The sequence below is a fragment of the Sorex araneus genome, chromosome 3 (genome assembly GCF_027595985.1).
Source record: "Sorex araneus isolate mSorAra2 chromosome 3, mSorAra2.pri, whole genome shotgun sequence".
Taxonomy (NCBI): Eukaryota; Metazoa; Chordata; class Mammalia; order Eulipotyphla; family Soricidae; genus Sorex; species Sorex araneus.
Window position 1 is genome coordinate 95,823,829 of NC_073304.1, and position 17,911 is coordinate 95,841,739.

A 17,911-nucleotide genomic window follows, 5' to 3' on the forward strand; every position below is an offset into this window, starting at 1 on the left:
TCTTTCTTTCTTTCTTTCTTTCTTTTTTCTTTCCTTTTCTCTTTCTTTCTTTCTTTCTTTCTTTCTTTCTTTCTTTCTTTCTTTCCTTCCTTTCTTTTCTCTTTCTTTCTTTCTTTCCTTCCTTTCTTTTCTCTTTCTTTCTTTCTCTTTCTTTCTTTCTTTCTTTCTTTCTTTCTTTCTTTCTTTCTTTCTTTCTTTCTTTCTTTCTTTTTAAATTTTATTGGGTCACTGTGAGATAGTTGCAAGCTTTCATGTTTGGGTTACAATCACACAATGATCAAACACTCAATATCAGACATGAATCTATAAGTTACATAGAGGAAAATGTAGGGAGAACTCTCCATGACATTGAAGCTAAAAGCATATTTAAGGACGAAACAGCACTGACCATGCAAGTGGAAGCAAACATAAACAAATGGGACTACATCAAATTAAGAAGCTTTGGCACTTCAAAAGAAACACTGACCAAAATACAGAAAGAGCCCACAGAATGGGAAAGAATATTTACCTAATACCCATCTGATAAGGGATTAATATCCAGGATATACAAGACACTAGTAGAATTGTACAAGAAAAAAACCTCCAACCCCATCAAAAAATGGAGAGAAAAAATGAACATGTTTCCTCAAAAAAGAATTACAAATGGCCAAAAGGCACATGAAAAAATGCTCCACAAATATAATGAAGCAGAGAGGTACGATCTGGCAATGTTGCAACTTCTGGCAGAAATGTCTCTGGACTTAGTTACTAAAATACTAAAATACAGAAATCCAAAACCTTGTGGCCGCTATTGTAGCCACACGACCACATATCTCTTCATTCTCAGCAATGGAAAACAAATTATCAAATGCTTCCTTTCCAGCAGGTCTGACTTTGGAGGGTGGGGGGACTCCAAACAATAATAGTGAGTTTTTTTGTTGAAATATTGAATGCAATCAAAGTAAAGAGAAAGTAAAGTGAAATTTATCAGCTACATAGGCGGGGTGGGGGGCTGGAGAGGTGGCGGGGTGGGGGAGGTTTACTGTGGTTCTTGGTGGTGGAATATGTATACTGGTGAAGGGATGGGTGTTTGAGCATTGTGTAACTGAGACATAAGCCTGAAAGCATTGTAACTTTCCACATGGTGATTCAATAAAAAATAAAAAAAAAATTTAAATTACAAAACAAAGCTTCACATCACTAGTCATCAGGGAGATGCAAATCAAAACAACAATGAGATATCATCTCACACCACAGAGACTGGCACACATTCAAAAGAACAAAAGCAACCAGTCCTGGTGTGGATGTGGGGGAAAAGGGACACTCTTCTTTTCTTCCTTTCTTTTCTTTCTCCTTTCTCTTTCTTTCTCTCTTTCTCTTTCTCTTTCTTGTACTATCTCCCTGGCTCTAGGAGGTGCTTTCAACTGGCTGCTTTTGTGCAACAATGAATGGACTCCACTATCTCCGGTCTAGGGGATCTGCTGAAACCAGCCCCATCATTTCTCGGAGACATTTTTGGGGCTTATCTCTCTGATATTAACCCCAAGCATTTGGGGTACGTGGTGTGTAATACAAATTTGTTGTTCCCCAGGGTGATGACCTCCTTGGAAAGGCACTGTAGCACTGTGGTCCCATTGTTCATTGATTTGCTCGAGCAGGCACCAGTAACATCTCCATTGTGAGATTTGTTGTTACTGTTTTTGGCATATCAAATATACCCCGGGTAGCTTGTCAGGTTCTGCCATGCAGGCGGGATACTCTTGCTAGCTTGCTGGGCTTTCCTAGAGGGACAGAGGAATCGAACCTGGGTTGGCCACATGCAAGGCATGCCCTACCCGCTGTGCTATCTCTCCAGTCCTTGGAAAGGATAGATCATAAATGCCGATCACCATGCCAGTGGCACTTCTCAGGGACACTTTCTCTGCCTCTCCTTGACACGGTTGCTGCTTCCCCCCACCACACCCCTCTAATATGGAGTGCTCTGGGGTTTGTTTTCCATTTAGTCCAGGGAACTTCTATTTTGTTGAGGATTAGGTCTGTGGGAGGAGATCAGGATTTTCCTGTGCTACCTTTAACCACCCTCTTCACGATGCTCCACTCTGGATTTGCTCTACTTCCAGCAGAAATCTGACATAAAAGGCCCGAGTTCCTCTGTATGAAATGTATCTGTTCTCCTATTAGTCTCAAGATCTCCAACTTGATCTGACCTTGGTGTGGCTTGATGCAAATTCTTTCATGTTTTCATTCTTTCAGTGTCTGTGACCAAGTTTCTGGATCTATAGTTCCTAGTCTGCACAAAATCAAAACATCTGGGCCATTATTTCATCAATTGCTTTCTATTCTCTTCCTCAAAGACTCCAGCTACACACGTATTGGGCTGCAGAAAGCTGTGATGTCCTTGTGGAAGGGCTATCCTGGGACAAACCTGGCCAATGGCTGAGTGCTTGGGCTGGTGATGTTGTGCTGCTGTGGCCAAACCATGCTGTGAGCCACCAGAACTTCCCTATGATGCTTGGAAGCCTCCAGGGCTACAGCAATGATGCTGGGCCTGGGGGTGGGTAGGTGCAGGATGTGGTACCTAGAACTCGGGGCCCGTGCATGCTTCAAGCTGCTTTTCACATATTGTCCCAGTGTCTATTTCATTTTGGATAGTTTCTATTGCCGTGGGGCTTTTTTTGGGGGGGAAGGGGGGCAGGGACGGCACCACCCCTGGCTGTGCTCAGGTCAGGATGGAACCAGGATCAGCTGCATGCAAGGCGAGAGCCTTATCCCCTGCCCTACCTCTCTGGCCCTGCTATGTCCTTGTAATCATTCTTTTCTTTAACATTTAATCCAATTTAAATGCATCTGTGTTGTTTCACAACTTGGTATTTTATTTTTCTAGAAATGTGGTGGTTTTCCTCCATGTCTTCCATATTCCCAGTTTAAAACATCAAGTCGTGAACTTGTCGGACACTTACAATAGTTACTTCAATATTCCTTCTAACAATTTTACCCCCATGATACAGTCATCTTGTATTTCTCCTCTAGGGTTCATACTGTCCTACTTCTCGTGCCTGGTCATATTTTTTATATATTAATATGTTTTATATGTTAGACATGTTTTATGTTAAAAATGACTTTGCCTGATAATATTTTTATGTTTTCATGTTTGCTGGATAGAGTGATAGCACAGCGGGTAGGGCATTTGCCTTGCACATGGCTGACCCGGGTTTGATTCCTCCATCCCTCTTGGAGAGCCTGGCAAGCTACTGAGAGTATCCCACCCACACGGCAGAGCCTGGCAAGCTACCCGTGGCATATTCGATATGCCAAAAACAGTAACAAGTCTCACAATGGAAACATTACCGGTGCCTGCTCAAGCAAATGACAGTGGGATGACAGTGCTAATGTTGATTGGGTGCTGAGGGTCCTTGTGTTCCTATAAACACCCAAGCAGTTTGCTGGGCATTTCAGTTTGGAAAGAGGTTGATGCTTTTGGAACTTGGCTACTTGAGACCTAGGCAGTGTTTTAGTGTAATATTAATCTATCCCTTCAGAATACTTAACTGAGTGCACCGTGAACTGTTTGTGGTAGGTGAGGACATGAACTTTGTGTGTGCAGTGAGGCTCTCCTTGGTTTTGTCATTCAGGTGCCCCGATCCATGTAAGCTGGCATTTGAAACCTGCAAAGATTTCTCTTCTCTGGCCTGAAAATGGTAGCTACTGTGTATTCCCTAGAATACTGTGTATTCCTATACCCATCCCACTTACGGCCTGGAAACTTCCAGGCTACTCGTTCGGGTCAGTGACAATGCTCCTCTCAGCAGTACTGCCCTTCATCACAATGGCCAATTGTTTTCTAAAGTCTCTGACAAGTTTACTTGATAAGGTTCTCCCAGTAGTACAGGCTTGAGGGGGAAGGGGCCAGGCGACAGCTCACAATGCTGAAGTCCCTTGGATCTAACTCAGGAACTTACACGTGCTGGGCTACTACTTAAGGTGGTTTGCATTGTTGTCTTCTGGTTTGATTGCGGGGATGGGGAGGAAGGCGCATACCCAGCAGTGCTCAAGACAGCATAAGTGGTGCTGGGGGCTGAGCCAGTGTTGTCTACATGCAGAGCAAGAGCCTTACCCTCCGTTTGAAAGCTCTCACTCAGAACATCTGGGCTGAAACTCTGCTACCCTCGGTAGCTTGGGCCATTTTGCTTTTAACACATTGATGCTGGTGTGTACCTCCATTGCTTCACACTTGCATATAGTTGAATTAACACATATTGCAGTGCCAGGTGTCAACAATAGGAATAGTCTTTTGCAAACTATTTTATCAGGCTATTATTATTATTATTATTATTATTATTATTATTATTATTATTGTGCCTACTCTGACTTCCCTTATTTTGGAAGAAGAATCAAAAGACAGAATGGAGTTTGGTGAAAGAAGTAGGGTACAAAGGATTTGTGTGGTTTGCTTTGGGAATTCAGAGCTACATGAAGAAATAAAGAGCAGAGAAGAAATAAATGTAAGAAAAACTCTTAATTGAGCTCGTGTAAGTGTAACACATGGCAGCAATGTTATACGGAAGGAATTAAAATATAACTGCACTACCTTTAATGACATGTTATTTGAAAGTAACAGAAATTAGTTTTAAGTGGCTGCTTTATGTGGTCTACAATAAGAACCCTTCACAGAAGTATAATTTATAGGGACTGGAATGATAGGACAGTGAGTAGGGCTTTTGCCTTGCGTGCGGCAGACCCAGGTTCGATTCCTCCGTCCCTCTCAGAGAGCCTGGCAAGCTACTGAGAGTATCGCGCCCACACGGCAGAGCCTGGCAAGCTACCCGTGGCATATTCGATATGCCAAAAACAGTAACAACAAGTCTCACAATGGAGACATTACTGGTGCCTGCTTGAGCAAATCAATGAACAACGGGATGACAGTGCTACAGTACAGTGGAATGATAGTACAGCACGTAGGGTGTTTGCCTTGTACATGGCAGACTCATGTTTGAACCCTGGCAGCTCATATGGTCTCCCAAAGCCCCCTCTCAAAATAAATTTTTTAAAGTATAATTTTATAGTAAAATGGAATCATAAAATGCTCAATAGAGAAGGCAGGCTGGAGAGAGTTCAATAGGCTGAGTACGAACAGGAGGCCTAGGTTCAATCCCAGCACTACATGGACCCCCTCCCACCACTGCGAGCAGCTCTTGGTCATGACCAGAACTGTCCCCAAAACCAAAGTTATCCCAGGAAATGAAAAACAATGTAGAAGGAGAACTTAAACTAGTGTTAGGAGAATAGCAGTGAGCGTAAGAGAGGTTGATGCAACAGAACTGAACACAGCTAGGCCAAGAACCACTTTAAATGAAAATGGTCTAAGTATATCAGTGAGATACAGAAGTCAGCAAATAATGCTTACTTTCAATATAATAAATTAAAAGAAAATGAAGAAAAGCCATGTAAACACAAGTCAAAAGCAAGCTAACAGTTATGAAGTTTGTTTTGTTTGAAAGTAGTGGAAGTACAATGGTTAAGGATAAAGGACATAACATGATAAATTCATTTTTAAAGAACATAGTCTTTCAACACATAAGCAACCCAAATAAGACTTAAAAGTGCAAAATGAAAGAAGAGCAAGGAAAAATGGAATAATTGGTTACTCTAGTTGAGGACTCTGACACCCCTTTATAGGTAGCTGATAGAAAATCAGAAAGAATCTAGTTAACAGTATCATCAATCACCTGGATACTTCATCTAGCAGGATTTTGCTGTTTTGGGGGCTATACCCAATGGGACTTGGGACAGTATGGAGTGCTGAAGGTCAGTCCCAGGACTCTCACGTGCAAGGAAAGTGCCCTGCCCCCTATACTACCTCTCCAGCTCCCTGAATATACACATTTTTAAACTCACATGACTAAGTACCAAGATTAGCCAAATTTAAAAGCATAGAGAACATACAATGTATACTCTGACCAAAAATGAACTTAATACACCAATGCATATATCAGTTACATAATTCTGCCACCTATAACTATGGTTTCCATGTTTGTCCAATGTGTGCACCTCAGTATTCAAGTGCTCCGTTATTCCTCTCCATGTCAGCAGCAATAACATGAACGTTTGAGGTTCTGTGAGGTTAGTTCTTACCAACAGTTCTAATATCCTTCTGACTCACCGGTGTGTTATCCCATTTCCTAGAATGTCCCAATACAAATAGCTTCAAACACCTCTAAAAGACGTTCTCAACTGTTGAAACGGACCAAAGAATGTCACAACAGACTAAACTAAGGTAAAACTCTAACAAATAACATTTATTTTTCTTTTACATGTGTATTTCATAGCTCGAACATCACATCGCCTTCAGAGAAAGGTGCTTTTGGGCCATTATAATTTACTATTTACTGCACAGGCATCAAACATTCTCATTAACATGATGAGACAATTTGCTGGTAAACACTTATAAACACAGACATTGGTTTCAATAATAGCTCAAGAACATATTTTTTGGTCATGACCAAGGAAATACATCAAAATATGACAACAGTTGCTAATATCTTACAAGCAAATAATATTTAGCTGCATAGTTTATACAATAGGCTGTGGTAATAAATAATATCACCAATCTCATCAACTATGAACAGGCCACAAAAAAGCCTAACATTCATCTTAAATATGACATGAAATGCTCTACTGGCGGAGTTTCAACATAGCCTTAAGATGCTGCGAGTGTGGAACCCTGATGTGTGAAAAGAAAAACGTATTCAGTCGGTATGTGTTGGTTAGCTACAAATGTCGATGTCATTTTCACATATTCCATTCCTAATATGAAGGCAAATATATAGGAGAGGAGAAAAATAAAATGCCCGAGCAGTCCAAAAGAGAAAAAAAAGTAAATGTGCAAATTGAGGACACTGCACTCTTTGCAAGTTACAGTACTAGCTCTGTGGAAACACTAACGGGAAAAATACTCAGCAGGAACGAATGGAAATGACCTCACAGCAGAGAACTAGTCACTGCACGCTGCTCAGTGCTCAGCAATTCTGAGTCTACGATTCTAACACGGTAGGACTACCCTTCGCTCAACATAAGAGACTGCAGGCATGCTTCAGTCAGCAGGAAGAGTAGGGAGGAACACGACGATATCTTCTTCCCTGTACAAAGACCTTCCTTGCTGTAACTGATTAATACGCAAACTTAGCCGCAAACGGTTTCTGAATCAGGTTTGCTAGATGCTTTAAGGATAGCTATCCTTCTCAGAACAGGAGGCTTGATTTTTTAAATATTTTTTTTCTTATGTCAGCATGATAACAAGGTACATGCAGCCATTCTACCCACCTGTACAGGCAACGGTCAGCTTGGATTGGATTTTACAGAGATTCTCTGTACTGTTTTAAATGTTTCAGCCGCTTGGAAAGGAGGAATGCCTAACTTCAGTATTTTTTTTTCTCAATTGGATTGTTTATAAAAAATAAAACCTCTATCCTTGAGTCTATAGAATGTCAAGAATTCTAGTTGGGAAGTTAAAAGCATTGGGTAGAACCCTGGTTTTCAGCGTCCCGTCTGCCCCACAGGAGAAGATCCGGTTGCCCTGGGTGATGTCAATCTGTGTAACTCCAGCCCCAATGTTCCGGAAGATGGACTGCTTAGCGTGTTCACTTTTAAATGAGTGAATCAGGCCGTGGCCTGTCAATCTCCAAACCTGGTTCAAAAACAAAAACAATGGGTATGTCAGAAAATCGTTTCTCTTGCCTAGACCCAAATTTCTCCCTACCGGCCAGCCTTCCAGCTACTGTGTCACGACTGACAGCTTACCTAAGTCCCTTCTTTGCCATTGCTCAGGTTCTCTTGTAGTTTTCTACCCAAATATACCCCTCTCCCCTAACTTGATTCATTACATCCATTGTCAAGGCTGGAGCTGCAGAATATTTAAAAACCACTCTTAGCCCCGCTATATAATCAGGGAGTGGTAAGGAGACAAAGTAGGAACCAGACCACCCCTGGCCCCACAAAAAATTCCAGGCATTAAAATCATACACTTAAGAATCTGACAATTTGGTTTTCCAGACCATCTGGAAACCTGATTAGAATGCTAGGCTGTGGTAGTCTATTTACTACACAGGCATCAAACAGTCCCAGTAACGTGGGACAATTTTCTGGTAAACATATAAAGGCAGATATTGGTTCCAATAGCTTAAGAACATAGTTGTGGTCATGACCGAGGAAATACATTGCTTACAGCTGTACCTATTTCCTTCAGTCAAGTGATCAAATTTTCTAATAATGTTTCTTAGAAAGAAATCTGATCTCTATAAGAGATCCTTGACACTCCAGAGTATGTGTGTTTTGTTGTTTTGGTTTTAATTCTAACCGGGTTTTTTTTTTTTTTTGGTTTATTTTTAGTTTTGGACGACATTCAGTGTTATGCGGGGGACAGAACCCAGGTGGGCCACGTGCAAGGCAGGAACTATCACTCCAGCCCCTGTTCAGACTCACCTTTATGTTCCCCTCTGCTGAGCCGGTAGTAAAATATTCCTCACAGGGATCCAGCGCCAAGGCCTTGATGGCCGAGTCATGGGCCTGGAACGTGTGCATCAGCTGTCTCTGGCGGATGTCGAACAGACACACCCAGCCTTTCCTGCCTCCCGAGATAAGCAGCTGGTGTTTGGGCGCATACTGGAGCACCGTGGCCCCATGGTCGTGGCACGTGAAGCCTGCAGGGAAACACCCAGGGTCCTTCACAAATGAACTCATTCTAGCGCTGCAGTTCCCGCTGAAGGGAGAACCCGGAAAGGCTGCTGTCACTGTCCATTCTCAGTTGATCTTAACACACTGCGGTGAGGAGTTGGGACCTGAAACCCAACTAATGTGTGTGCCACCTCACTGGAAATGTGCAGAAGTGACGACAGTTCTCCTGAGCTCTCCATGAAGGCCCCAGCGTCCACGAGCAGGGAAATGCTCAGTTGGTGAGTTACCGCAATTCCCAGTACTGGCCACACTGTGATACGGTGTAAGTCCTGGCAGCATGTTTGGTGGACACAGCACCCTGGGCTGGATCCCGGCCCTGCACGGGCCTCTCCCCTCCCCCGCCACCCCTGTGCTGGGGTTTAAATTTTAATCGAAATTAAAACTATGAGTAAAGCCTTAAACGAAAGAGCTGTCAATGATTTTGGAATTAAACAAAACTGGAAATGACATCTTTCAAAATGTACGTCAGCGTGTTAAAAGCCTGAAAGTCTTCTACTAAAATGTCTCTGCTTCAAGCAAGTTTATTTGAGCCTGGAGCACCTTTAGCAGCACTAGGTATGGAAGAAAGCACTTTTAAACCAAATATTTAAATGGGGGAGTTGGGAATGTGCCCCCACCAAACCGGAAGAATTTGCAATGGCATAGTTTTACTATTACAATAAGGTGAACTTGGCAGGGGGTGGGGGGGGCAGTAAAGGGGATTTAACCCAGAATCTCAGATTTTAGATGCAATTTACTTTTGTGTTTAATTCTTTAACTTGTATTGATTTTGATGAGTGTAAATAATTCCTTAAACAGCCAGGAGCACCATTCTCTATACTTTTTTTTTTTTGTCACACCTGGCGGTGCTCAGGGTTTACTTCTAACTCTGTGTTCAGGCTTGGCAGGCTCGAAGGCCCATATGGATGCCAGGATTGAACCTGGGTCAGCCACGTGCAACACAAATGCCCTATCCACTATACTACCACTATACTACCGCTCTGCCCCTGCTCCATGCCCTAGTTTAAATGAAGAGTATAACATAACACTAGGCTAGCTGGAATTCTACAGCTGTACCGTTTTCCCTGCAAACTTAGGTAATTTTAGTCCAAGCACTTTCCCACTTTTATCCTGCTGCTAAACCAGAAAGTCACTGTTGAAAATCGAGGAGGCACCGTCCCACCACCACCTGCTGTGTCCCGGCTGGCACTCACCATGAATGAGGCTGTTCCCGGGGGAGATCAGCGTGTCCCACAGGCAGACGTTTCTTACAAAGAGACAGTCTTAGTCATTCTTAGGCACACAGAATCCTCAAGTCTAATATCTTGACTAATTTTTTTTTAAAACTCACTGCTTCATTCACTCACTTCCACAAAGCAGCAATCCTAAACTGGGAGGAGACTAGGGGGGATCATTCGCCTGGGAGTTTATCCTTTCTAAATTACAAAATCACCAGTCTCATCTTCCAGCAAAAATGAGACATGATTTCCTGCGTAGAAGGGAAGCTCTCTCACCCCCTCACCCCTGTGGCAACCCCGTAGGGAGCTGAGAAATGGATTCCCAGGTGAGTGATGTCAATGAAAAAGATGTCTTAAGTGCCTGAGAGTGTTAACTGAGAAAGAATTTAAGATGCCCTGAAGGGCAAGCTTCAGTTTTCTCTTTTTAGTAACAAACAAAACAAAAACTACTTGAACTATGGTCACAGAAGTTTTTCTGTGTGTGTGGGATGGGAAATACTACTAAATAGAAATCTCTAGTTCATAGCGAGCTTCCTGCCCAACGCCGGCTTATTATTTCGTTTTCTCTACCCACCTACCTGTTGTCATTGGACTGTCCTGATGTGGCAACTAGACTTGAAGAGGTAATAAATGCGAAGTCACTGGTGGCTTTACTGTGGCACTGCCAACTCTAGAAAACACAGTGGAACTAATGTTACCTAAAAACCCAGTAAAATCTCTGTAGCACAGAATTCTACCAATAAAGTATACATGAGCTAAGAACATGAGCTTAAGGTAATAGAACAAAGGACCTGAATGCATGCTTTACACGTGAGAGCCTGAGTTTAATTCCCAACACCACATGGTTGCTTTTTTTCTTTTTTAATTTGCTAAATTCTTCACCATAGTCCTGGGTGAAAAATTTAGCAACCTAAAACAAAATCAAGTGGGGTACAAATAATCAAATTAAACACTACCCACAACAGGCCCCACGGATGTTCTGGCACTGTGGGGACCATTTATTTACAAAGCTAGGTGTTGTTGGATCATGTGGATGAATAAAAAACTGGAGGGGGGATCTAGAAGGAGGCTGTCAAAATTGAAAATAAAATTCTGCTTGGAGGGTTGGAGTGATATAGTACAGTGGGTAAGGTGTTTGCCTTGCATGTGGCTGACCCAGTTTCAATCCCCAGCATCCCATGTGGTCCCCCAAGCAATGCCAGGAGTACTTCCTGTGTGCAGAGCCAGGAGTAACCTTTGTGCATCGCTGGATAGGACCCAAAAAAGAAAAAAAAGATAAAATTCTGTTTGGAATAAGCTCTAACTGAAGGCAAAAAGGCAGATCAAAATCACTTCACACAAAGAATATGTTATTTATATAATATTTTAAACATTATTAGAAATATGGAGCTGTAGCAAGAGTGTGGAAGGTCGGCATGGTTGGCTTGCCTTGCATGTGGTCAACCCAGATTAAATCCCTGGCATCCCATATGGTCCCCTGAGCACCATCAGGAATAATTTTCTGATTTCAGAGACAGAAGTTACCCCTGAGCATTGCCAGGGTGGACCCAAAACAACAAAAAAGAAATGTGTGGATTCCCAGATAAACCCGGAGCCGCTGAGCGCGAATCGGACCCTCTGCGGCGCTTAAAGACTTTGACTCCAAAGATGTAACACATTCGGGCATCCAGCGCAGCACCCGAGAGCAATGCATTGGGACACCAAACTGGGCTACAACTCGGTGCTGCTGGGGGTGGATTTTTTTTCCCCCCCACCCTGTCTTCCTGCATGGAAAGCGGCGGGCTGGCGGCACCATGTGGCAGGCGCCATCTTCTGATTCCAGACCCACAGGTATTCGGATTTTACTTTGGGGGCTCCCAGGAACTCATGGGAAGGGGGCGTAACCGGCACGCCCTCGGCCCAGATAAACCCGGAGCCGCTGAGCACGAATCGGACCCTCTGCGCCTAAAGACTTTGAATTCAGAGACTTCTTACAGCAATGCACTGGGACTGTGAGCTGGGCTATGTAATTTCTGGCAGAATTCTCCCTGGACTTTATACAGAAATCCAAAACCGCGCGGACGCTGCCGCGTCCGCGCGACTTAACATTTATAATTGTTCAGCAATGTGAATTGGTTCCATTTGAACAGGTCTGACTTGGGGGGGAAACTCCAAACAATAACAGTAAGTTTTTGTTGAAAATATTGAAGGTTTTTAATGTAGCAGCCACCTCTGGACTGTGAACTAGGCAAAAGCCCCACGCTGGCCGACGTGGCGTGGCGTACACCATACTATGAGGCACAGGAAGGGGGATGAGGGGGAAAAAGAAAAAAAAAAAAGGGAAAAGGAAAAAGAGAAAAAAAGAGAGAGAGAGAGAGAGAGTTATGTCAACTATAGTGAGTTTTGTGTTGAATTATGGAATGTAATCAAGGTAAAGAAAAAATGAAGTGAAATTCATTAGTTATACAGTAGGGGGTAGGGGGGTGGGGGCGGGGGGTATACTGGGGTTTCTGGTGGTGGAATATGGGCACTGGTGAAGGGATGGGTGTTTGAATATTGTATAACTGACATATAAACCTGAGAACTTTGTAACTTTCCACATGGTGATTTAATAAAAATTAAAAAAAAAAAAAAAAAGAAATGTGTGGACAGTCAGGAAAACCAAAATATGAAGCCATGTAAGACAGCATTTCCTTCTACTCTCTTCTTATTCCATTCCCAAATATTAATTTGTATTAAAGTTTGAGTCTTACTGTTGTATCCAAAATAAATTTCTCCAAGACTGGAAGTAGGGCCCCTAGTTTGATCCGTGGCATTGACTGTTCCCTATAGCACTACCGGGAGTGCCCCCAAACCCGCCAATAAAAAAAAAAAATACAAAATAACTCTCCACAGAATTCTGTCATTAAGATGTTGGTAAATGGACAAAAACAATGTATAATCTATCTTAAATAGGACCAGAGAGAGGAAAAGACCCTGAAAATTTTCAAATAAAATAATTTCCTTCAAACTGAAGGAAGAACACTGTAGGTCATCTCAGTTTTAAACTAGGGGTCTGGGGCTGGAGAGATAGCACAGTGGGTAGGGCACTTGCCTCGAACGTGACCAACCTGGGTTCAATCTCTGGAACCACATATGGTCCACTGAGCAACTCCAGATGTCGCCTCCAAGTTAAATAAAACTAGGACACTGCGGTTGCTGAAGAACTGTCATTTCCTCTCCCCAGATACCTTAGTGAGGCTCAGAAACAGACATTTGGCTGATAATGTGGCCTCCATCAGTGCAGCCGACACTTACCATGTAAGGTTTAGGATTTGATGCCGTTTGGTTTACTTGCCAGATACTCAGAAAACCCTCTCCATCTGCAACACCGCACTGTAATAATGATATAAGTATTACACAAAGCCAAGTACTCCTATCACACACGAAAACACTGAGACTTGAGCAATTCCACTTCCTGACATCCACCCCTATAGCCCAAACATGATTACTTAAAAAAGACATCTGCATTCCATTGTAGCACTATTCACAATAGATCTGGAAACAACCCAAGTATCTAAGAACAAAGGAGTGGATCAAGAAATTGCGGCATATAAATTTGCTCTTTGGTGTTGGCTTGCTTCTATCTACACATAAATATCCACAACTATTTTCAGACGAACACAGCAGTAGCCTCCAAGAACTAACCTTGTTGCCCTGTGAGTTGAAATAGAGCCTGGTGACTCTTGCATTCCCGGCTTGGCGGAAGCAGACAAGTTGCTGGGGGCGCGTCCATTCGAACATTCGGACGCTGCCATCCTGAGCACCTGTGAGATCTGAAGCACGAAAGGAAAAAGAAATGAAGAACCAAAAAAAGTTCCACTATGTTCCATTCTGGAAATCAAAATGAAAGAGGCCCTGGATCAGAGAAGACTTACAGTATTGGTGGACGGGGTGTGAGGTCATTCTCTTAACATTATGTAGATTCCTTTTCATAAGCTTTGAAAGATAATAAAGAACAGGTTTGTTCTGTCATCACAGAAGAGGTGAATCAGGCCAACTCTGATTCTGATAACGCTTATTTCCTGGATTACTGCTAAAACCAGCACTGCTTTGAATATTTCTTTTCTTTTCTTTTCTTTTTTTTCAGGCCATACCCAGCAATGTTCAGAGCTTATTCCTTGCTTTGCACTCAGATCACTCCAGGTGGTACTCGGAGAACCATATGTAGTACTAGGGACTGAACCCGTGTTAGGCGCACGCAAGGCATGTGCCCTACTCACTGTCCTATCGCTCTGGCCTTGTTTTGAGTTTTCAAATCCACCTCATTTGTCTGAACAGATGGCAGAAGAAAACGTCGCTTACGGGCACAGCACCTGGCCCGTATGTTTCTGTGAGGACACCAAGAGTCTTCTCTAGTGGTAAGGATGTGCTCATGGGAGCACCCTATGCAGAGGACAGCCGGTGGGATTTCCAAACTCTTCTCAGCATGAGAAGGGCCCCCTTCAACTACAGTGACTAACCATGTCGTCAAACACATCTTCCCAAAACCTTGTCCACAGGAATTCCTCTGACTCTGCTTTCCTACTCTGTGGTCCCTGTTCGCTCATCTATAAACAATATGGGGAGGCAATAGCAGCACCTCTTAAGAGCAAACACAAGTACCGGATACACAGACACTCTTACTGTTGGCTATACTCATACACTAATGCCTTGTGGCTACTGACCCTGATCTGCCAAACCTTCCCCCTATCACTTAGTTTGAGGGAGCCCAGCCCCAGAAAGCACGCCTCCAAAAAGCCACATACCACACTGGCTCCGGTGCTGGTCTGTCCAGTGCCCAGCCATGGCATGGATGCTGCTGGATGTGCCTGAGCTGTGGAATGGGCTGACGCTGTAGGCTGATAGAGAGTTGTGGTGGAGCCACGATAATCGATGTCATCTGAGCTGTGAAAAGCATCCACATGTTACTCTGCCGCTACATTTTCTCTGAACTCAAACTCTAAGGACACAGCTGCCTATTATCTTCATTAAAAAAATTTTTTTAAGCACAGTAGAAATGACATCTGCACCTATATGTTCATTGCAGCACAGTTCACAATAGCCAGAATCTGGAAACAAACCGAGTGCCTGAGAACAGATGACTGGATAAAGAAATGTTGGTACATCTACACAATGGAATACTATGTGTAGATGTAGACGTAGCTGGTACATCTACACAATGGGATACCATTGTGTAGATGGGTACCTCTACACAATGGAATACTGGATAAAGAAATGCTGGTACATCTACACAATGTAACTGTTAGGAGAGATGAAGTCATGAAATTTGCTTATAAGTGATGGACATGGAGAGTATCATGCTAAGTGAAATGAGTCAGAAAGAGAGGGACAGACATAGAAGGCCTGCACTCATTTGTGGAATATAAAGTAACATGATTCGGACACCCAAGGACAGTAGACACAAGGGCCAGGAATATTGCCCCATAGTTGGAAGCCTGCCTCATGAGCTGGGGGGGAAGGCAGGTGGGATAGAGAAGGGATCACTAAGTCTATGATGGTTGGAGGGATCGTTCAGGATGGGAGATGTGTGCTGAAAGTAGATAAAGGACCAAACATGAAAACCTCTCAGTATCTGCATTGCAAACCATGATGCCCCAAAGTAAAGAGAGAGTATGGGGGAAATTGTCTGCCATAGAGAGTTGGAAAAGGGGAGTATACTGGGGACATTGGTGATGGAGAATGTGCACTGGTGGAGGGATGGGCGTTTGATCATTGCATGATTGAAATTCAAACACGAAAGCTGTAACTGTATCCCATGGTGATTCAACAATAAAAAATTTAAAAACTAAAAAAATAAAATTTTATTGTAACACCCTCGCTCAACAAGTTGTTCTTAATATAGTTGTTTCAGGTATTAAAATGTTCCACTACCAGGGATGGAGCTATAGTACAGTGGGGAGGACATTTGCCTTGCATGAGGCGGACCCGGGTTTAATCCCTGGCACCCGATATGGTCCTGACTGCTGAGCCAAGAGTAACCCCTAAGCATCATGGGGTGTGACTCCCTACCCCCCAAAAAATTCCTTCACCAATCCCAGGAAAGCACACCAGTGTGACCTTTCCTCCACCAATGTCCAGTTTCCCACCCACCACAACCCCATCTGCTCCCTTAGCAGGTGCAAATAAATATGAATTAAAAGAAAAATTGTTGTGGCAGCCATGTGGTGCCAGGGATCAAACCCAGGGCCGCGCTCCGTGAGGCATATGCTCTACCACCTAGCTACATCTCATTTTGGACCCCTACAAAGTCTTTTTAGTTTTTATTAAAAAAATATGTATATCCTTAAGGAATGTACAAGTCCTAATCACCTCTGATTTTAGTGCTGACTAACTTCTTCCTTTTGGGTAAAATAAACATTTAATCTAATGTTGTTTGGGAGCAGCTTCACTGAGGCATGGTTTTGAACAATTTTTTTTTTAAAGAGATTTTTGGGGCTGGAGCAATAGCACAGCGGGTAGGGCATTTGCCTTGCACGTGGCCAACCCGAGTTCAATTCCCAGCATCCCATATGGTTCCCCGAGCACCACCAGGGGTGATTCCTGAGTGCAGAGCCAGGAGTGACCTCTGTGCATTGCCGGGTGTAACCAAAAAAGCAAAAAATTAAAAAATAAAAAGAGAGATTTTCTTTTTACCATATACAGAAAACAGTGTATTTCTTTTAGAGTACCCCATGTATCAAATCCATACATTTCAAAGAACTTGAAGTTTGCCAAGCATCCCCCAAAGTGCCAGCGAGATAATACAGGAGAGAAGGCCTTGCTGTGTACACAGCTGACTAGTTCCACCCCCAGTCCCCAGAGTACTCTTAGGCAGAGCCAGGAATAGCCCCTGAACACGGAAGGGTGTGGCCCAAACCAATCTGCCCGTGAAAAAAGAAATTCTAGTTTATATATTTCTTATAGGTACTGTCCTCTATCGCTCCAGTCTGACAGCACAGCGGGTAGGGCAGTATACTAAGGGGTGAGGACATGTGTGGCAGGCAATGAGCTTGACCTCTGACATCAAGTGGACTCCAGTGTTATTTATTTTAAAAAATAAAATTTTGGGGCTGGAGAGATAGCACAGCGGGTAGGGCATTTGCCTTGCACGTGGCCGACCCGGGTTCAAATCCCAGCATCCCATGTGGTCCCCTGAGCACCGCCGGGGGTGATTCCTGGGTGCAGAGCCAGGAGTGGCCCTTGTGCATCGCCGGGTGTGACCCAAAAAGCAAAAAAAATAAATAAATAAAATTTTGTTCTGGCTTTGGTTTGGGGGGCACACAAGGTAATGCTTAGGGGACCACATGTGGTGAGGGAGATTCGAGCCCAGGTAGGGCACATGCAATGCAAGCACCTTAACCTCAGTACTAGCTCTTCTGCCTGATTTTTAAAAACTGTTTAAAACCACTATGAATAGTTCAAAATCTAACGGAAAAAGTATCACTGTAGCACCATCGTCCTTTCCTCATCAATTTGCACCAGTAACATCTCCATTGTGAGACTTGTTACTGTTTTTAGCATATCAAATACACCACAGGGAGCTTGCCAGGCTCTGCCCTGCGGGTGGGATACTCTCGGTAGCTTACTGGGCTCTCTGAGAGGGACAGAGGAAGCAAAACTGGGTCAGCCGTGTGCAAGGCAAACACCCTACCCACTGTGCTATCGCCCACCCCGGAAAAAGTATATATAATCTTTTTTCAATGATGTAAGTAGAGTGTTTTACTGTCAGCTAAACCAATTATGTTTTTGTTTGGGGTTTAGTTATTTGGGTCAGACCTGGCGATGCTCTGGGGTGACTCCAGTGTCTGCACTCAGGAATCACTCCGGATGAGGCTGGATAATGGGGATTGACCCTGAGTTGACCATGCGTGAGGCAAGTACCCTTCCCACTGCATTATCTCTCAGGCGCCTAAATCATGTTTCTCACCTACCCAGAAAAAGGGAAAATGATATCATTCCAATCATGTACACAGTCACTACTATGT

At 43.4% G+C, this 17,911-nt stretch overlaps 1 protein-coding gene across 3 annotated transcripts in view; it reads right to left on the minus strand.

Annotated features, from left to right (window-relative positions):
- Nucleotides 1-6,249: 6,249 nt before the first annotated feature.
- DMXL2 (Dmx like 2) overlaps nucleotides 6,250-17,911 on the minus strand; it is a 134,794-nt gene continuing 123,132 nt past the window's right edge. For all 3 annotated transcript variants that reach the window (XM_055129849.1, XM_055129848.1, XM_055129850.1), the window contains 8 exons: nucleotides 14,693-14,831; nucleotides 13,823-13,883; nucleotides 13,593-13,720; nucleotides 13,203-13,280; nucleotides 10,505-10,596; nucleotides 9,903-9,955; nucleotides 8,458-8,675; nucleotides 6,250-7,663 (listed from right to left, as the gene is read on the minus strand). In XM_055129849.1, the coding sequence (XP_054985824.1) occupies nucleotides 7,454-7,663; nucleotides 8,458-8,675; nucleotides 9,903-9,955; nucleotides 10,505-10,596; nucleotides 13,203-13,280; nucleotides 13,593-13,720; nucleotides 13,823-13,883; nucleotides 14,693-14,831 (979 nt within the window). In that variant the 3' untranslated portion in view covers nucleotides 6,250-7,453. The remainder of the gene's footprint in view (nucleotides 7,664-8,457; nucleotides 8,676-9,902; nucleotides 9,956-10,504; nucleotides 10,597-13,202; nucleotides 13,281-13,592; nucleotides 13,721-13,822; nucleotides 13,884-14,692; nucleotides 14,832-17,911) is intronic.